General features: G+C 41.4%; 1 protein-coding gene across 1 annotated transcript in view; it reads right to left on the bottom strand.

Moving 5' to 3' along the window:
- The window catches only part of CCDC138 (coiled-coil domain containing 138), a 1,743,291-nt gene that overhangs the window by 924,664 nt on the left and 796,334 nt on the right, over positions 1 to 22,293 (bottom strand). The window contains exon 6 of the mRNA XM_044070994.1: positions 15,714 to 15,872. Within this exon, the coding sequence (XP_043926929.1) occupies positions 15,714 to 15,872 (159 nt within the window). The remainder of the gene's footprint in view (positions 1 to 15,713; positions 15,873 to 22,293) is intronic.

Here is a 22,293-nt window from a genome sequence, read left to right as displayed (position 1 = left end):
GAGATACCTTTGCATGCTTGAGTTATTTTGATCTTGGTAGACAAAGGTTGGTACAGGATGGACCACTGAGTTACCAGGGTCCACTGAAGAATTCTCATATGGTATCTTGCCAATGGAAGCAGAATTATGGCAGCAGACATTGACCCTAATGCCTGTAGAATCATTCAGGCTGACATTGAAGAATGCTGAATTACCTTTTCGACTTCAAATTGGATAGTTTGTACCCTTGGCAGAGGAAGGGGGCTGTCATCGATACCCTATTAAGCAAGGCTCCTATACATTCTAGCACTTAAGTTGGTTCTAGTTGATATTTAAGACGGATTGTAATGCCTTGGTGAGAGCACAACTGAAGTACATAATCTCTTACTTTGATCAGTAGATGCCTGGTCGGAGCGTAATGTTCCAGTCGTCCAGGTAATGAAACACTGGAAATCTGTGTAGTCTCAACTGAGCTAGTACTACTGGCATGCATTTGGTGAACACTCTAGGGGCTGCGGTGAGGTCAAAGGGCATTGCTCTGAATTGGTAATGACGAGCTTCTAGCTGGAAGCGTAGGCATCTCCTGGACTGTCTGTTCATTTTTATGTAATCGTATGCATCCTAAAGCTCTGTTGAGCACATCCAGTTGTCCTTGTGCAGGAAAGGCAAAACAGACTGAACCATGACCATCTGAAACTTTGTATATTGAACTGATTTGTTCAGTTTGCTGAGATCCAAAATTTGTCTCTAGTCCTGTCTTCTTTGGCACTAAAAAGAATCCTGAATAAGTTCCAGATTCTGTCTGGTCTATGGGGACATCTTGGATGATTGTTTTTTTCTAGCCGCTTTTTTATTTCTAGTGCTGCTACTTTCCTCTAACTGGGTGGGAAGTTAGGAATGTTGTTTACGGTTAAAGGGGGGGGGGTATATAACCTCAGGAAATAATCCTCTCCACTCATGTATCTTCTGTAATGTCTAGCCAGGCTCTCTGGTACAGGGACAGATGATCCCCGACTGACTCCAGAGGTGGGCAATCGGGTCTCTATTCAGAAGAGCTGATAGGTTCTGTTAGAGAAGGAATCTCTGGACCCCTGGTTCTGTGGGCCTCCTCTGCCACACAGGCAGCATCGTCCGTTAAATTTACCCCTCTGCTCCTAGGGGAACCATCTCCGCGTGGATCATTGAAAGGACCCGGGAATTTTCTGAACCACATTTTTGGAATACCTTGCTGATTCCTAGAGAAGGTTCTTTGAGTACCGATTCATCCTGGGAAGGGTTATCAGTAGACCAACCACCCTTTGCTTAAGGATCTCCAAAATGTCTCCAAAGGAAACGTCATCAGATGGTAATCTTGGGTACCCTTTCCCTTCATCGAAATCAGTATATTCTGTGACTGATTCTTCTAGTACTTCCTATTCCTAGGGACTTCTTTGGTGGGGTGCTATCGGAAGATATAAGGATATCCTGTTGGATGGCCTGGAGACTTTGAGCTGGCTGTCCCTGTGGGGTAGAGTGATGAGGCTCAAGGACATCTAGGAACTAGATGGAAGATCCAAGGAGGAGTTGAACTGCCTGAAATCCAGAAGAGACTACACTAAACGTTCTTTAAAAAAAAAAAAAAAAAAAAAAAAAATTAAAGCTCACACAAACAGTACATTTTCAAACACAAATAGTCTTGAAATTAGAAAAGCACTAAAAACAGCTGTCCCAGACTAGAAACTTGAATACTGGGATTCTTAAAGGGGGAATTATCACTTAAAGCCCCAAAATAAATAAATATATATTTTTTAAAAGGGCAAAAATCTATGTGGAAGGGTTCTCCACTGCAGACGTTATCTGCCAGAAATTAAGCTAAAAGCCAGCTGCTATTCCCTGTAAAGTCACTGAGGTGCTGCTTCTTCACAAGGTGGCAAAAAAGTACTGAAGAAAGATTCACTCTGCTAATTTCCCTTCACAGGGCTGACAAATCAGCTGTCAGAGTGAAGATGGGGGAACATTTAAAAACTGGCAGGTTGTTGTGTCCTGGGCAGGATGTAACTCATGTAGTCTAAAGGGAACTGCAGCAATGAGAATGCTAAGCATCCTTAATAGGAGAAGGGCCAGACAAAAGTTCCTAATCTAAAGCAGACCGTAAAATCTCAGATTTTACCTCATCAGAAAACATTTGATTATGCACCTAGGCAAATCTTCTCAAAATAATAACAGTGGCATTGGCCCTAGACACAGAGTCTGCACAATTATGCACACACTGCAAAGCATGTTAAGACACCTGAAATAGGTTAGAAATAATAGGATTCAGACAAGATCTACCTTCTGAAGGAAGCATCTGAGTTGCTACCAAGGAAGAAGCCCACTCCTGGAAAGAGTTAGTTTGAAAGAAAGTTGTCAGGTAAGTGTTCACAAGCAGGACAGACACTTCCACTTCCCAACACAGTCCCATGTCAAAAGTAAATGCACAAGAAGTAAAAAAAAAGTACAGTTGTGTACACTTACTATAAATGTAGATGTTCAAGTGTATTCACTGTTGCAGTCATCACATTTGGGTTATCTGCTTGCAGTAGCTCTCAGTCGGCCTGATTATCAAAGCCTTGGGTCCTGCGTCGGTTGCTCTCATATCTTGGAATAACTTTGATCTTTTTAAAAAACAACTCCTTGCACATCTTAAAAACTTCTGGCTCTGCTCTTGTACCAATCCTGACTGAGAAATCCTAAAACCTTCTACTATCATACTAACTGAATCCTTCTCTGTGTTCTCAAACATCCTAATGACTTTACAATTTCTACTGTTCTCAAAAAAAAAAAAAAATTATTATATATACACTAATATGTATGTAATGATCTGAATGGAGTGTAGTTCTAGATATAATTAATGTCTGTTGCAATACGTAGATAGTATTATATGTGTTCTATTTCTCTTGATCTAGACTAATAACTATCCATGGTAACCTAATATCTGTAAAAGGAACTCATAGCAAATCTTCAATTTTGTATAACCTATGTTTTAAATCTGTGGAGCTTTTCTCCCCGGGCCTCCACTGAAAATGGAAATTATCCAGCTGGACTAGCCCGGTCAACAAATGTAAAATAAATAAATAAATAAATCTTCCATGACGTCAAGTAGCCAGGGGTATAAAGCATGCAGTCAACGCCATTACATCAGTTTTTCTTGCCCCATATGTCAGGTGCCCCGCTAATGGGAAGCAATTAAATATATATATATATATATATATATATATATATATATATACATATACATATACAAGGTTATACCGCCAACAAAAAAGCAAATACACCAAAAAGCTTTTAAGCATAATAAAAAGGAATAGAGGTATAGCCAAAATAAGTCAGGGGGCTGAAGGGAGGGTAACCAGGACTGCAATAGTGAATACACTCAAATATCTACATTTGTGGTAAGTGTACACAACTGTACTATGGTCTTCGTGTTTCACTGTTGCAGTCATCACATTTGGGTAGATTCCCAAAGCTAAGAGTGGGAGGAGGAATTTAGATAGCATTAGGACCAGATATGAGGCCCTGCAAGATTGCAGTGGCAAAACCAGCTCTGGATTTTGAGAAAATTGGCAAATGGTAATGCTTAGTGAAAGTATGTACAGAACTCCAGGTAGCAGCTTCTAGGATGTCCCTGGTAGGGACACCTCTGAGAAAGGCTCTGTAGAGGTAGATGCAGCCCTGGTTGAATGTGGTGTTATTCCCTGTGGGATAGGTTTTCCATGGTGCTTATAGCAGAAATGAATGCAATGGCCTATCCATTTAGAAATGGTTTGCTTTGAAATGGCCTTCCCCTCTGCCCCTGCAGCAAATGTCACCAGCAGCTGTTCAATTTCGTGAGAGGTTTAGTCCTGTCCAAGTAAAATCTAAGTTGTCTGTGCACATCTAAGGAGTGCAGTATCCGTTCCCCTTTGTTCTGTGGATTAGAAAAGAAGGTTGGCAAATGACTCAACTGATTAAGTGCCACGCTGGATACCATCTTGGGCATGAAGGAGGAATTGGTCCTGAGGGAAACCCTGTCTGCATGAAAGATGATGAAAGGCTCCACTGCCATAAGGGCCTGTAATTCAGACACCCTTCTTGCTGAAGTGATGGCTAAAAGGAAAGCTGTTTTCCAAGAAAGGAATTTTAACTCTGCACTTGCAGCTGGCTCAAAAGGAGGTAGAGTGAGTTTTTTCAATGCAAAGTTAAGGTCCCAGGCTGGAGTTGGGGCTCTTCTGTGTGGTATTAGGTTTTTGGCCCCTCTGAGGAACTGCTTGAGCAGTGGATGAGAGAAAAGGGGTGGTTCTGTGTTGTAATGAGCTGAAATGGCTGAGGCATGAATTTTGATGGAGGAAAAGGAAAGGCCCTTGTGAAGCATCTCAGTTAAGTATTGAAGAATCTGAGGTAAATTGGGCTCTGCTATGCCCATCCCCTGAGTTTGTTTCCAGGAACAGAATCTTTTCCATTTTTCAGCATAAGATTTTCTAGTACTAGGCCTCCTTGCCTCCAGAATGACATCCAACACTTGTTTACTGAGAGATGGTAACAGAGAGATCAGGTAATTAGCCAGGCTGCCAGGTTCAGGGTTTGAAGCTGAGGGTGCAGAATCTGGCCCTCCTGCTGGGACAGCAGGGTAGGGGTCTGAGGTAGGTGCCATGGTGCCAGCAGTGACACACTGCGCAAGAGGGGATACCAGTCTTGACGTGGCCAGTCTGGTGCAATCAACATCATCCTTGGTTTGCCCTGTTTGATCTTTAGTAGTACCTTAGAAAGGAGAGGCAGAGGAGGAGGAAAGGCATAAACTGATAGATTTTTCCAGCTGAAGGACAGGGCATCCACTTTCCAAGCTTGTTTGTGGGGATTCCTTGTGCAGAATTTATCTGACTGGTAGTTCTGGGGGGAGGCAAACAGGTCTATATCTGGGCTCCCCCATTCGTTTATCAACATGTTGAAATGTCTTTGGTTCCAGTTTCCATTCGTGTGGGTCCATGAGATTTCTGCTTAGTTCATCTGCCAGTGTGTTTAGCTTTCCTGGCAGGAATGGAGTAGATAGGTGCACTTGGTAGCTCAAGGCTGTGTTCCACAGAGCCATGGCTAGTCTGCAGAGAGGGTAGAAGTGGGTTCCCCCCTGCTTATTTATGTACCACATAAGAGTGGTGTTGTCCGTCTTTACCATTAATTGTCCTGGAAGACTGTGGTCCTTGAAGGCTGTCAGAGCATTCTGTACAGCTAACATTTCTTTTTGACTGATATGCAGGTGCATTTGACTTGGGTTCCATTTGCCGTGAAAGCACTTCCCTGCCAAGTGAGCCCCCCATGCATAGTCTGATGCATCTGTTTTTAGGGTTTGGGCGGCAAGGGGTAGAGTGAATGGCAGTCCCTTGTTTTGGTGGCAGGCCTCTGCCCACCAAAGAAAGTCTAACTATAGGCAAGGTATGACAGGAATCATTGCTTCTAGATCCTGAGAATGTTGACACCATAGGCTTTTTAGATACTATTGTAATTTCCTCATGTACAGTCTTGCATATGGAATTAGGAGAATGCAAGAGGCCATGAACTCCAAGCCTTGCAGTATTTGTCTTGCAGATAACAGGGTTTTTGTGGCCATTAGTTTGAAGTAAGCTGTCAAATGAACTTGTTTCTCTGGCATGAGGAAAGCCACCTGGGAAATTGTGTTCAAGCTTGCTCCCAGGAATACAATTTGTCAACAGGGTACAAGATGTGATTTATTTTCGTTTATGGTGGACCCCAGACAAGTTAGCACCTTTTGTACAAACGCCATATGATTCAAAAGTATGTCCTGGCTTTCTGCCTGAATTAGACAATCAACTAGGTATGGGTATATTTGAATATTTCTTTGCTGTAAAATGCAATGATTGGAGCAAGGCATTTTGTGAATACCCTGGGTGCAGTAGATAAGCCAAAGGGCAGTGCAGAGAACTGATAGTGCATGCAGCCTGCTTTGAAGTGTAGGTATCTTCTGCAAGATTCCCGGATTGGGATGTGCAGGTAAGGCTTCCTTTAAATCCAGTGTTGCCAACCAGGCATCCTTGCCTAGCATAGGAAGCAACTGGTGAAGAGTTAGCATCTTGAATTTTGGGATCACCAAAAAGGTGTTTAGGACAGAGAGATCCAGGATAGGACGCCATGTGTTGTCTTTTCTGGGCACCAGGAAAAGTCTTGAGTAAAAACCTTGTCCCCTTTCCTCTTCTGGGACAGTCTGAATATCCCTTATACTTGAGAGAAAATACTTGCTTTTGAGCCTCTGCCCACTGATTTGGGGGTAGATCTGGCCAATCGTTTGGGGTTGGTAAAGTGTGGAAGTGGAATCTGTATCCTTGGGAAACTATATTTAAAACCCATTTGTCCTGGGTAATGATTTCCCAGTTTTTTGCCTGCAGAGCAATCTTTCCCCCTAAAGGAGCAGTCAGTTGAGATGGGCTTGGAAGTTTTAAAGTTAAGTCATTGAGACAGTTTACCATAGGAGGGAGTCTTACTACTCCCTGATTTGGAAGTGGAAGCCCCCCACTGCTTAGTCCTGTGCGTACCTTGGGACTGAAGCCAGGGTGTTCTGCTGGTTCGGGGTTTAGACTGAGAAGGCGTGGAAGAGGCAGGAAAGGACCAATTCTTAGAGGGCCAATGTCTACTAAATCTTGGAGGCTGTACTTGCAGGAAATCTTTAACAGTTTGCATAGATTTAGCTTTTTCCTCCATCTTTTTATGTACTACTTCTGCTTTGCTGCCAGACAGGCGGTCTTGGTTTAAGGGAGCATCCAGCAATTTAGCTTTAACATGATCTGGCAAAGATTGCACCTCAAGCCAAGCATGCCTTCTAAGTACAGACCCAGTGACAGCAGCCCTGCAAGATGCCTCTAGTGAATCAAAACCACATTGCAAAGTATGTTTTCCAACTTGTTCATCAGAATGCATTAAATCCTGTAAATCCTTATTTTCAGCACAGTCAGGAATCAACATAATTTTCTGTTTAAGCAATCCAATAATATGCTGCTGATACCTTAACATATGAAACTGGCAGTTTAAGGCCCTAATGGCCAAGGTTGCAGAAGTGTATACCTTCTTACCCCATCTATCCAGCGCCCTGGAATCTCTATCAGAGGGGGTAGGATTTTTGGCAGTAGTAGCCTTAATGCCCTTGGGTCCCTGTGGAATAGTCTCAGGATCCGCAGTAGGATTTTTAATGAGGAACTTGTGAGAGTCAGGAACCCTGTAATATCTATCTGGTTTTCTGGAAGCAGGAGATAAGGAGTCAGGGGCCAAGCTAGATTCCGAAAAGGCATCATCAACAATGTCCAGTACAGGGGGGATAGCTAAAGGCCTGTGTTGGGGCAGGAGTAAGAAATCCCTAAGCCTCTTTTTAGAATCAGAGTAATCTTGGCTTTCCCAGTGAAAATGTGCCTTAAGAGTATGCAAGGTTTTACCAAAAGAGAAATCCTCTGGAGAGGAGTCCTCTGCATCAGAATCCTCATAGGCAGATAAGGGTAAAGCCTGGTCATCAGAGGAAACAGAAATTTCAGAATCCTGAGCAGAAGTATCATAAGCAAATTCAGTCCTAGGCCTCTTAGAGGGGGAAGAGGCTGGCTTCCCCTGATTAAAGTAATAAGGCCTTCAACCATTCTTATTTGTTTTTTTAGGCATAGAGGCCTGACCATGCAGTCTGGGTATCGGTTTTCTAGGCATGGATCGAGTTTTAGGCCTTGAAGAAGAAGATGGCGTCGGTTTAATATGCAAGTCAGTAGGCCTGAATACACCCTCAAAAGCTGGCGCCTGCACAGCGGCTCCGAACCCATCCAAGGTAGAGACATCTGCAGGTTCCACAGTTGAAGCATCTCACGGCATACCGGACTCCAAATGGGTCTCAGGAGAGGCCTGCGAATCTGAAGTAGCTTGTATCAGGGGCTGCAAAAGAGACTCACTAAGTACCGGCGAACTGGTGACTAGCTTAGGAGAATGTCGGTAGTCGGATGGCTTACCAAAGCCATATCTGGGTAATTGAACAGAGTACCAAAATATTTAGAAGCGTAAATATACTGACGGCGTATAGTTCATTGTTTAAATAAGGCACAAAACCGACAGCGAGGTAGATCGTGGTCAGGGTCTAGGCAAGGAATACAATACGAATGAAAATCTTTATCAGGTATTTGCTTTCCACAAGAAATACAATTATTGACTTTTACTGACATCGGTTAAGAGCAAGAAAAAGTTTCCCCAATGGGGTACTTAGCTTTAGTTGAAGACTTCGGTTCTGAAACTCGAAAACGAAAATTTCAGGAGTCTGCCGACCGGCACTTGCGAACTGCTTCTGCTTCGGGCACCGCATGGCAAGAAAGACTGATGTAATGGCATCGGCTGCATGCTTTATACCCCTAACTACCTGACATCATGGAAGATGAGACAGCAACCGATGCAGAACCCAAGACTTTGATATTCAGGCCGACTGAGAGCTACTGCAAGCAGATAACCCAAATGTGATGATTGCAACAGTGAAACACGAAGAACATCCTGTCAGAACTGAAATGTCCCTTGCTTTAGAAGTGTTCTTACAGAAATAAAGTAATTAAACTTGTGACAAAAGGAGGTACTGCCAGCACAGCTAGTTGGAATTTTGTAAATAATTAAGTAAACTTTATTGTCATTCAGAAATCACAAGTGCAAAAACTGAACAAAATTCCGTGTTTCCAGACTCAATGTGCAGACAACATATAGACTATTTTCACAGACATTTACTCATGTAACTAGCTATTACATCACAAACATGCAGGTAGACAGACTAATATTGCACATAATTAGAAACATATTTTAACACTTTTCAAAGTGAACACTTACTTGCATGAGACTTGAGTATTGCACAGGTACTTGATTAAGACATTGCATTGATCCTTGCACAGAAAGAGAGAGTATTGCACTATAGACCTTAGAATATTGCACTATGGTATGTCATTTGTAAATATCAAACTAATTTAAGCAAGATGCTGATGTTACAAATGTATTAGAACTGTATGCCATGTGTATATCAAACTGCTATGTACAGAATTTGGTGTTGAAAATGTATTTGTAAAGTGCTTGTTTGAAATACATCAACAGTGTTCCCTGCTGGAGGGAGCAGAAATGTACATGCACTATAGTAACTGATTAAATGTATATGTTTTGACAGAGGAAACTGGAGGGTTACCCTCAGTCCAGCAAACTTTAGAAAACATCTGAAATTAAATAATTTTATAGGCTAGGCCATAAAGATGCTTCAGTATTGCCAGAGACACAAAGTCTGTACTAGAAAGCTTTATGTATTGTCTTTGGGGTGAACTAATTGGTGCTTTGGAAACATGAAGGAATGCAATTGTTTGATGACTTCCAGCACCTGCCAAAGATCTGAGCAAAAGCCTTTGTCTGGGTATTTTTATAGGTAGATGCTAAATACTGCCAGCTGCCAGCAATGGGGGTTTTGCCTGGGTACTACAAGTCAGATGACCAGAAATTATGTCATTCTGCAAGTTATCCCAGCAGTACTATTTTGCATATTATTTTGAGAAGTCTCTCAGTGAGGCAGAGCATTCTGCATTCTGTCCTGGAACTGACAACAACAATAAGAAATATTCACCACATCTGCCTTGCTCTAAGTAAATTATTAGGGTATAGTAACTCACTCAGATACAGTCAGGAATATAGAGAAGCTTAATTTAGATTTTTTTTTCTTTATTTGTGTAAACCTGTACTGCAATGTTATTTTAAATCATTCCTATGGTTTTTGAACTCTGATGTCACCAATGAATACATACTTAGTATTTTCTTCTTCTTTTATTTATTATTAAATAGTTAAACCTTTCATTGTGGCTGATCTGTGTAGAGATATTTAAGTTTTGAGAGTACTTGCATACTTATTTGGTGACACTGTATGGGCCACTCTTAACAGTCTTGCCCTTGGTCAAACTACCATTTGTATTAGTATTTATATTACACAATAAAATTGGATGCCCTTTGTTAAGGGCCTTAAGTGGCTGATAAGAAGTTACTGGTGGCAGTGGTAATCACCTTATAGTCTGGGCAGAAGGGGGCATAGCCAGTAAACATGTGCCAGCCTTTCTCAGCTGTGTGTGTGTGTGTGTGTGTGTGTGTGTGTGTGTGTGTGTGTGTGTGTGTGTGTGTGTGTGCGTGTGTGTGCGTGTGTGTGTGTGTGCATGTGTGTGAATCAAACCTCAAAGAGTGTGTGTGTGTGTGTGTGTGTCAGCTACTTGGGCAGGGACACAAAGCACTGGTTGCACAGAGAGTGCTGGAGGTCTTGGCTTGGTCACCCAGCTGAAATCTCAACTCTATAGTTGTGCCAGTGGGGAGTCTTACTGGGGATCTGGAGAAAGAGGGAAAAACCAGTCCCGGACTGACTGTGGTCTCTGTGTGATCTTGAGGGAAATTGCACTTTATGCAGAGGGCTGCATCTGGAAATACTGTGTATGTACCTGTTATCCTCCCAGTGAACATCCCCCACAGGTGCCAGTGGTGAGGATTGAGGCTCCCTGATTACTGGTCCAGTGGTGGGTTGTCACAAAGCTAAATTTTAACAAAATGTACACAATCATCAAAAACACAAAATACGTTTTCAGCCCTTTAAAACAATTCTCAACCATTATGTTCGATACAGTCAAATGAAATGTCTCAAAAACAGTACATTTTAATCGAAAAATCAGCCCAATAATCAATAACAAGCTCCTTTCTACAAATAGCTGTTCCAGATAAGAAACTCTGATATTAGTAGAATTGCCCGTAATCTTAAAGGAAAAATACTGCTTTAAGTTAAAAAGTACAATTAAATTCTCTTAAAACAGCAATAATTTGTGTAAGGAAGGTTTTCCGTATGGGGACTTACCTGCCGGAAAAGAAGCCAGAAGCCAACTGCCGCTCCTGTGAAGTCTCAAAGATGCCATCAATCAAGGTGGCAAGAAAGTACTGAAGTTGTATACACTCTGTTGCAATTTCCCTAGGACCTGTCAAATCAGCAGTCAGTGTACAGGTGGAAGAGGCAGCCAACTTTTTGAAGACTGGCCAGTTGTTGTATTCTAGGTGGGATACAACCCAAATAGCAAAAGCTACTGCAGCAGTGAGAATGATAAACATCACTGGTAACTACTTGCTTCACAACATGCATCGACTCCTATCCCATGACGACAACTTTGGCCATCATTCTCCATGTCTAAGCCCTAAGAATGGTTTTGTTGTAGCATAACCAAAACAATCTTGTGTGTTCCCACAATGTCACTCCTTCACTTTCTGTGCATGTCATTATCACTCCCACATGTAGCCATTCCCTCCACGAAGTTTTCCTTAATTTCAATGTTAGTTGCATTCACCCCTGTGCTGCACCCAATCCTCTTCATTGTCCCTCCTACACTTTTCCAACAAGTTCTACTCGCCCTAAGCAATTCATGGCTCCCCCTCTTCTTACTCCCTTTAGTCTCTCCCTTCTCCTGTTCTTTACTTCTTTCATTCCTCTCCCAATGACTCCTTCTGTGCCCTTTGTCCACAGACAACACCAATTTCTTGTCCATTTCCTGCCTATCCCTCCCCATAAAACTTAGTACCCCACACTGCCTACTTCTTTCCTAATGACACACTCTATTATGCTGCCTGTTGGCTCTGCCTCCCCATCATCATTTACAAGTGATGTCCACCTCTGTGCTGCTGTATGAGCTTCCTTATCATTTCCTTCCTGGATGCTTCTCCCAACTTCTGCCATACAATTCTGTTTACATCCTAACATGTCTATTTGTTAAAAAAATTCTGCCCATGTCCTAAATCCTTACCATTAAATTTCTTCCTTTTTCTGCACTATTCTCTCTTTTGGCCTTCCTGTTTCTGTCTTATCCCTCGAAGTTCCACCATCCTCCTGCAGGCCTCACATCCTATATAAATCACAGTTCTCCAAGCCAAAATCTTGCCCATATGTCAAGTCTCCCTCTTTTTCAGCCTATTCTGTTTCATTCATCCTGTCCTATTAGTCTCTCATCATTTTTAACTTACTAGCAACTAGCTACCTAGCTAGTACTTTCTAGTGCCAGCATTTTCACTAAGCTGCTACTGAATAACCAGACAAGTTAAAAGGTGCCAAAGCAGCAGATAAACAATAACATGTAACCTCTAATAACATTCAATCCAAAAATAGTAAAAATATACAAAAGTAGTTTTGCATTCAATATGGGGGACCCAAGGTCTATATTATTTCTTTGGCAGGTTAGGTTGTCGAATGCTCAATGATCGACACCTAAGCATCAAAGTTTCAAAATCACAAATGGCCATATAAGCGAATTCTTTCCTCAGGAAAGAATTTGTTTGGCTGTTATTGGGGGTTTGCCTTTTCCCCAATGTAGAGTGATCGCGGAGTTGGTATATATTTAAGTTGGGGGGGTGCGGGGGCACAGCCCGCCCCCCACCCCCACTATATTTAGGGTGAAAAGCTAATTTTATTTCCAGATGGCTTAGCAAATTCTTTCCCAAGGAAAGAATTTGCTTCTGTGGCCGTTCACGATTTTGAAACTTCGACGCTTAGGTGTCAATCATTAAGCATTCAACAACCTAAGTTGTTGAAGAAATAATATAGACCCGGGTACCCCACATGCATGTCTCTCCAATTTTATATGTCTTTAAGTTGTACACAAGTAGTTGACAACTAGCTTAACTCAGCTACCAAACAGAAAAATAAGCTAGAAACATGCCTTCATACTTTATAATGAACACTAAAGACACTACTATAAGATTCTCTTTAATGGCAAATGTCTGCTCTGTCTCTCTCTCTCTTTTACCAAATCTGGAATGTCCAAGTATCAAACATCAAATTCAGGTTAGGTGTACAGGGTGTCCAAGAACCTACTGGTCACAAGACTGTCCATGAAGCCCTCCAGTATCATCACCATTAATCTTCAACCCTGAGTTTAACCTAAAAGGTAGTACTAGCGGCATCAAGGACACTCTGTGCATGAGAGTAACAGACAGATGTACATTGAAACACAGGATGGGCAGTTTTAAAACCCTTGGCCTTCCATTCAAAACTGGTTGCTGCAGAAACCTCTCCAGACACACTGAAACAGAATGATGCAACATTTGAGGGTGGTTTCTCATTTGCATTTCACGATAAACTCCAATCTCTCCACTTCCCACATACACCATGAGCTGGGTAAACGCAGGTACTAAAAATGGATGGCTAGTTTGCTATCTGCTGACACCTTTACTTTCTACCTAATCTGCCTAAAGTGGAGAACAACACTTATGGTCTGCTGGCAAAAAACAATATGAATCTGGCACATATAATACTCGACAATCACATTTACTCTTCAATATAAACTGACACATCTATCATCCATTAGACCCTAAAACAAAAATGAACTTCTAGACTTGAGGAAGAAACAAGAGTGCAGCTCCAGTACATAAGCTTTAGCGTAATGATCAACACACCATGGCTAGTAAATCTGAAATCAATCTAATTAAATGAAACAGCTTTTCAACCATAAGGAATACACGTGTTTGTGTGTGTGTATATATACACACACACATATCTCTATGAACCTCTCTCTCTCTCTATATATATATATATATATATATATATATATATATATATATATATATCTGTGTGTGTGTGTGTGTATCAATTGATACTTTAAAAATACAGCCATTTATATTTCTTCACTATGACACTATGAGGCATTTTTTCTCCAAGCAGAGAAACAGAGCTACCCAAGAATTACACCAATGGTTGCAGGAAGCTATGTAATGTTGCTATAGAAACTACCGAAAAATTCTGAATTTTCTTCATCCAGCATAATTCATCTTCACTGGGAAAGGTGGTGCTGTGGAAGAAATAGTTCAGTCTTTATCTGGAATGTAAACAGTTACTACTACAATAAATTCTAAAGGCACTATAATGCTTGCATTTATTTCTTTGTATATAGCATGCCAAGGTTAAAGGCAACTGAAGCAACAGTATTAACATTCGGCCAAATAGTCTGTGCTTCTTTGAAATGGTAAGACATGTTTTATTTATCTTCTTTACATGTGAAGACAGCAAAGTGCAAATGAGAGAAGAAAGGAACACAAATTAAAAGACAAAGGGATCAAAACTACACCTAAATGAATATAACTTGCAATATGGGAATTCAGGCAAAGGCAAAATATCACAGGAAAGTCACAGATGCACTAGAGGGACTGGAAAATTAATATGGCTGAAATGAAAGGGAGATGTAATTAGGCAGAAAGACCTGCACTTAAAATACTCTGACAGGCAAATAAAGGTAGCCATCAAGCCTTATTTGCCTGACTGCATATTTGTTTCCCCATAACACTCGTATCATTCATTCATTCATTCCTCCTTAATGCTCAAAGTATTATAAGAGTTAAACAGTTACAGGGCCATGATCTAGGCAGCCATGAAGAATAGATGATTCATCCACTGGTCAACAATTCCGTCCTTCATGCAGTGGCAGCCCTTATGTAGCCTTGCATGTTTCTGCATGCATTTACAATCACCTCATATATTTGGTAGTCAAGCACCCCCTCCCCCACAAAGTATATATACTATTTGTGCACCTCATCCCCTCACTTGATGGTTGCTGTGCCGCAGATCAAACTTGCCATCCCCCTCCCAGCAGACAAACCAGTGCTGGGCTCTCATTGCCATCCCACCCCTCCAGGTGTCCAAGTCTTCTAATGCCTATTCAAACTTTGTACACCCTGGTTGCACACAGTCACGGCTTTATCCCTTTGCACCAAGGAACCAGCTTAAAGTACAGACACAGGCAAGATATTTGGTGACTGTGGTTTACAGTGAAACAAGGAACACAGTCAGAAGTGCAAATAAAACAGTTCCAAACCATATATGTGTTTTGTTCTCTATGAAGGAAACTTTTTTTGAGCTAAGTCTCAATAATCATGAATTCTACTCTTGCAAGATATTCAAGTGCAAGGTAGACAAATTGCTCAGGGGAGGGATATCTGTGTTACTAGGATATGCCTCATATTTTTAAATACAGAACACATTTGTCATTAATTACAGAAAGCAAATATGTTCAGTTTTACAGGAAATCATGTCAAAGTGGAAAGTATGAATTCTATACTCCCCCTCTGCTATTCTGTAGTGCTATGCCAATCAAAATGTGCTTGAGTGCCACACCCTGGCAATTATGCTAGGGGGTTGCCTACCACTAGTTAATTATTTTGCAATGTGAATGCAATTATTTATTAAACTACAACGGCCAATAAACTATTTTACTATGAATAGTAAAAAGTAGCCCATATATTTAATGCAAAAACACACTATAAGGTGTCGGTTACTCTGGGATTTACTCACTCATGTTTTTGAAGTTTAGTTAGCCAGGCCTCACCCTCCCAACCAAATCACTCCAAGAGGCAAGTATATCTCAGCATAATCCACAGTCAAATATAGTATGCAGACCTGTTCGACAACTTTAAAGTTTCACACTGCTCTGCACACACAAGATAATTTACGTATGTCAAAATTAATGTTACATGTCTCCTACAGTAGATTCATGCATTTTCTAATACCCTAAAAGAAAATTCCATGATGCTACCACTGCCTCCAGCTCTTAGTCAGAGTGGGTAAGAAAACATTCTCTGTAACAAGACTAGAAAAAACTATTTTGGTTGAACTGCTAGAAACAAGACAGGTGATTGTAAACATTATTTACATACAAATATTACTTTAGCATGCACATTCTGAAAAGCAGTACCTCTTTCATAATTCGAAACTTTGTGTGAATTTCTTCTTCTACGCCTTTTATTTTTGTCAACGCATCTTGATGTTTAGAGAGAAGAACCTCCTTCTCAGTGAGAAAATGCTCACGTTCTTCAAGTTCCATTGCAGTCTCGTGTTGTGCTTTTTTTTCTTGCTGCAAATAAGACAAATATTAAAATATAATCATACAAGGGATGTAAGAGATGATATTTACCATAATATTCCAATGTATACTCACCTAACATCACAAATAATTATGTTAAGAAAAAACATATTAAAGAAGCAAATCAGTTAAAGCATCTGGCTGAAGGGAGGAATTCATTACAATAAGCATGCAAAACAACCACAGGCAGATCCATGACAGACCTGCAAGCAACACAGAATTTCACCTTTTAAATTTCACTTGTTAGAAGCAATAAAATAAAATAAAATACAAAAAATAAAAATTTAAAATAATGAACTAGGACATCATTTTAGGGATTTAAGGAAATTAATTTCCCTTTTTCCGGCTATCATAGATGAAGTATACATGGATCAGAAGAGAAAAATCTGTAGCTTATGCTACATTCTTCTTTTTTCAGTTACTAAGTCTTAAACTAATGCATTGTTACATAACTATTTATAGATGTAAAACCAACTTTAAAATGTGTTTTGGCATCCACCCCCACCATTTTTTACTACAATGTATTTATTTTTTTATTTTCTAAAAACAGGATAAGAAGCAGGGCTGAGGGAAAAAAAGAAAGAGTCTAACCTGGTGTGTTAAGAACATGGAAGATAAGGGCAGGTAAACTGAAATGCTCCATGGCTGTATACTGTAAGGAGTCTAAGGGAAAGTAGCACTTTATATTGGCAAGTTACAGTTCCTGGTATGCTGCCAGCTGCATATTCTGCATTTCATGTTATTTAGACATCTTGCTTCCTTTCTTCATTTTCAAGGCAAACTATAGACAGATACTCTGACAACTAGTCAATCTACTGCAAAATGCAATAAATAGCAGTAAACAAAGCATATAAAAGTACAGCTGTGTAAACTGAACTTAAGCATAACAGCAGATGCTTGAATTATCACTGCTACAGTAGCTTTAGCTATACAAGTTTTATTCTGCCAAGGATACAAAGGCCGGCCAGCTTCCAAAGCTGCTGGGCATCTTCCAATTTCCCAAACTATCAAGCAGCTCAAGCTGAGCTGACTAAAAATCAAGTTTGGGCACGAAGACCCTCAGAGCTTTCCTATGAATGACAAAACGTAAGTGTCCACATCCTGGCATAAAAAACACACCAAAAAACAAAGGGAATGGTGGGAGGGAGCAGCTACTGTAGCAGTGATCATTCAAACATCTACTGGTACTGTAAGTTGACCTTACACAACTGTACTTTGCTCAACACATTGATCACTGCTGCAATAGCCTAACTAACTACATATCGGAGGTGGAAAGAAGAAGAGTCCAGGAACCCCTGGAGAATGTTCCTAGCAAAGCTTGATCTGGACGTAGAGAAGAAATCACGGTTATAGTGCTTTGTAAAAGTATGTACAGAGGTTCTTGAATATTTCTAGAATCCAGGCTTTCCAAAAAGCCATAGATAAAGCCAAGGCCCAAGTAGAGAGGGCAGTGTCCCTGTCTGGAATAGATTTGTTATGGTGAGTATAACAAAAAGTTATAGTCTTAAACAACCATTTGGAAATAGTCCGTTTTGACATAGGTTGTCCCTTCACAAGAAATAAACAACTGCTCTGAAGATCTGAGAGATATAGCTCCATCAAGACAGTATATGAGTTGCCTGTGGACATCCAATGTAAAGAGTAACCCTTTTCCCCCATTTTTAGACTCGGTTATAGTCAAAAAAGGATTAGTTATCAAAGAACCACTGTCCCTATGGAACATGAGGTAGGGTTGACTCACCATAAGAGCTTGCAACTCAGATACCCTTCTTGGAAAGGTCAGAGCAATCAGTAAAACTGTTTTTTCATGATAAGAACCTCAAGTCAGCCAGATTAGCTGGTAAAAATGTAGCAAGTGTTAGCCACTGCAACACAAAATTAAGATCCCAAGGAGAGGCCACCAGTTTACCTGGCAGCCTCATAAGCAAAACCCCTTTCATGAACATTTTAAAATGAGACTGCCTTGAAAGAGGAGGATCTATGGGCAGACATGCTGAAATGGGCGATAAATGAACATTGACAGAGGAATAAGAAATGCCATAGGATAGTAACTCATACAAAAACTGTAAACACAGAAAATTACTAGCCCTGAATGGGTGCTGGTTATGTTGTTGGCACCAACAAGAAAACCTTTTCTATTTGCTAATATACGATTTTCTAGTAGAGGCTTTCTTGTCTCCTTCAGTACCTGCTGCATGTCCTCAGTAAATAGGAGCCTAAAAGGAATTAAGACCTTGTTATCCTGGCAGTCAACTGAAAATGATTGAATTTTGAGTGTATCAAACACCCCTGTTCTTGTGAGATTAGATACAGTCTGTAAGGAAGCTTGTGATATTTGCCCCTGCCCATTTCCGGAAGAACAGAGAACCACAGTTGCCTAGGCCAGAAAGGAGTCACCACAATGATCTTGGGGGCTTCTTCATGAATCTTCAGATGTACCTTAGATATTAGTGGAAAGGGTTCAAAAGCATACAGGAACATTGCTGTTAAATAAAAAAAAGAAAAGGCATCTATATCCCAGGCCCAGGAGTGGCCTTAGTTCAACTGGTGCCCAAGGCAAAAGGGCTCCATGGCACCCCCACCACCACACCACCTGGTGCCCCCATCCTGGTCTACCTACATTAAATAAATATTGGAAAAGCGCCCCTGCTAAAGCGGCGCACTAGGCAGCAGTCTAGTTGACCTATGCCTAAGGCCGGCTATGCCCAGGCCTTCCTGCATAGATTCCTTGATCAGTATCTTGCCAGTTAATTGCTCAGATAGGAGGCAAAAAGGTCTACTTGAGGAGCTCCCCCAAAGATGGATCAAATCTTGGAAGACCCCCTGATCTAGTTTCCATTTGTGCAGGTCTGCCTGGTCCTTCTCAGCTTGTCTGCCACACAATTTTGCTTTGAAAGAATGTAGGATGCCTGCAGAATGAGATTAAGCTGTGAAGCTATATCCCAAGCTAACATGGCTAGTCTGCAAGACGAGTATGAACTTTGCTTGTTGATGTACCACATGACTGTGGCATTGTCTGGAACCACTTTGAAGAGGACCCAGGAGGGACCAAAGATGGTTCAGACAATTGAGTGCATTGATCAGTGCAAGCATCTCCTAGATATGTGTGTGCATCTGTCCTTGGTGTCCTACACCCCTGGCACTTCTACCCCTCCTGAAACTGCTCCCCAAGCAAAGTCCAAAGTGTCTGTGGTGAATGACTGCTTTTCAGCAGGGAGGGAGAAGAGCAGACCTGGATTTAAGGATTTCCGTTGTTTCCAGCAAAATATTTCTCTTCTGAGAAACCTTGGCACTGGGACTTGAAAAGATACAGGGTGCTCATGCTGGAACCAAAGAAATTTCACATACCACTATATCTTTCTCATGTGCTGTTACCGACATTTGGTTTAAAGCTGCAAAATGTAATCTGGCAGTGGAAAGCTACAGTACTTTCCACACATTTAGACCGACAGCAGCAGCAGACACAGGGGATAAAGGTGGAGGTGTCTTAATCTACATTAGCAGCAAATACAACTCCATGGTAGTTAAACAGGATGATGTGCTAGAGTTCATCCACATCCAAGTCAACACAGACAAGGTTCCCTAAAATGTACTAGCCAGCTACAGCTCACCCTCTAAGACCAATGAAGCTCAAAACTCTTATCTAGCCCTACTAGAGGTGCTCACCATCCAAACAAATACCATATACATGGGTGATTGACTATCTCTACACTGCCTTTTACTCACAGGAACAACATTTCCTGTACTTTATCAACACAAACATCCTGAACCAGACAGTGCACTCTCCAACTAGAGGATCAAACATACTGAACCTAGTACTCACCAACATGGGAGGGCATTGCACCACACCCCCTGTGTCACATCTTCATTGGTGAAATTGGACCACAAAGCTGTCTACCTCAAAATAAAAATAAACCCAGAAAACCCAACTAATCTCATAACTATTAGGAACTATACTAAAGCAGACTACAGGCTACATACAGACTACATACTCTTCCATGGTGGTGCAGCAGTAGCGTTGTTGCCTCACAGCAAGAGGTTCTCCCGTTCGATTCTCGGCTTGGGTTGGGAGTGCCTTCTGTGTGGAGTCTGCATGTCCTCCCCACGGTCGAGTGGGCATTAGAAAGACATGCGTTGAATGGGCGTGCCTTCGTTGAAGGTTGGGCATCGGGCTGGCAACTCAACACCATAAAAACCAACTGCCAATCATTAGCGGACCGGAGTTCCACTGTGGTGACCCCTAACCAGGAAAAGCCGAAAGACAAACAACAACTAAAGCAGACTACATCCTACTAAGCTATGGTTTGTCAAAATTCAGGGCTCCCTGAAACCCCGAGAACAAAGCTACCTATGCAGAGTTATGTACAGAAAACCTGTACAAACATGTAAATGGTTTCACTGAGGCTGCCATACCTACCAGAAGTAAGCCCAGATCTAACACCAAAAACAAACCCACACTGATGGAATCCTATATAACAAAAGTCATGGCCAAAATAAGAAAAAACAGATCTCATAGAGGCACGAGCTCTCTGATTCAACTAAACAAGAAACTAAGAGGTCTAATAAAGTCCAGCAAGGCCAATAAAGTGATAGCCTCCAAGGATAAGGACAGCCACAAGGCATTCTTCAGCTATGTCCGGAATCTTAAAGGCAATACTCAGAAGTGTGCAAAACTGGTGGCAAATGGCACAACCTGCTCTGACCAGGGTGCCATAGGAAATCCACAGGCTGATAAATTTAGATCCAACATCACCCTGCACTCTTCCCCCAATTACCCCCTTGTGAAATCCCTTCTAGCATACCCTCCCCCAACTATCAAAAGGACTAGGTACTGGAGGTGCTCACTAAGAAAAAAACACTGCTTCAATGGGCTCCAACAACATCACCTGCTGCCTCCTAAACAGCCTAAAACATGACTTAGCAGGATCACCTGAGGCACTCTATAACTACAGCTACAAAACAGGTTAAGTGCCAGGTGAATGGAAAGCTGCAACAGCCGTCCCTCTTCATAAACCGCTCTAAATAAGAATTTCTTTTTTTTCCTGTGGAAGAAATTCTCATTGAACTAAAGTGTCTAGTTGATATCCCCGAAACACAATCCTGTGCAAGAGAGTCAAGAAAGACTTTTGACTGTTCTCTTGGAATCCCAGCGTGTGCAAGGGATCTTTCACCCAAGATAATCTCTTCAGGAAAAGAGAATCCCTTCTTTATTTTACCAGAAACTGCCTTACAAGAAGGATCAATAGAGTGAATTAAACCCTGAGCCAGACCCAGTAAACTACTCCTGTCTGAAATTTCAGCAGGAGTTGATAGTTGCGAGGTTTCTTTTTGACAGGAAAAATGGGACCAGCCGTGTTACTAATGGCAGCAGCTGCTTCCCCAGGAATAGGCACAGCAGGAAAACCTTCCCTGTTCTCTATCCCAGGACCAACAAGAGTTGCTCTCCCTTGCCCACTGAGGGGACTTCAACAGCTGCAGAAGACGTGGCTAACCCCTGGTCCACAGTGGCTGTAGGTACTACATTAAAGGGATCTGGAGTAAAAGATGAGTGGTCTGAAGTACAACAAATGGCCACAGCAGAGTCATCTACCTATGTTTGAGACAATTTACTAGCCTGCTGTGGTGGACAAGGCTGTTTGTTTTACCTTTTATTTTTGTGGTTGTAAGAAGGACACACCTTGGGACCTGTAGTCTGTTCCATGGTCAAGCCGAAAACAGGGCCTCTTTTTTGGGGGAGACAAGCAACAAATGCAGGTAAAACTACTAGTCCACAAAAAGTACTTTTTATGGTTGGGGGTGGGGGTAGGGGCAGGAAAAACACAGTAAAAAGCACTTTCAAACACTGTGTCAACCCCATCAAGGAAAAACAAAACTTCTCCACAGAAAATATGTTTTCAGTTATTTTTCTTTCATTTTAAAAATAGTGTTAACTGAGTGCTTTGTTTAAAAGTATGTTACAGTCTTAAGACAGTCCCTTAAAAACACAATACTCCTACCTTTACCTGAACAGAAAGATATTAAGTCATCAATAAAGTTAAGAAAATGGAAGCACCCCTCCAAAGGGAACTTATCTGCCCAGCAAAGGAAAGTACAAGTCATCTGTCGACCATCAAAAGCAACACAGGAGTATCCTCTTCAGTAGCAGTAAAATTCTGAAGAGCATTGCACCCCAACTTGTCTTTTAGTCAGCTTAGCTTGAGCTACTTGACAGTATGGGCAAATGAAAGGTGCCCTGAAGCTTTGGAAGTTGGCCAGCCTCTATATCCTTGAAAGGATATATCCCAAATTGCTAAGGCTACTACTACAGCATTAATCAATATGATGAACATCAAAAGTCATTCTATCCTGTTTTCTATCACATATAAATGTTTCATGCCTGCACACTTAACATCTTCTCCTAAGGATGTAAACA

This window comes from Protopterus annectens, chromosome 5.part0, assembly GCF_019279795.1.
Source record: "Protopterus annectens isolate FY-2018-M chromosome 5.part0, PAN1.0, whole genome shotgun sequence".
NCBI classification, from domain to species: domain Eukaryota; kingdom Metazoa; phylum Chordata; order Ceratodontiformes; family Protopteridae; genus Protopterus; species Protopterus annectens.
The sequence above is the reverse complement of the archived record's forward strand: the minus strand, read 5'-3'. Positions and strand labels throughout refer to the sequence as shown.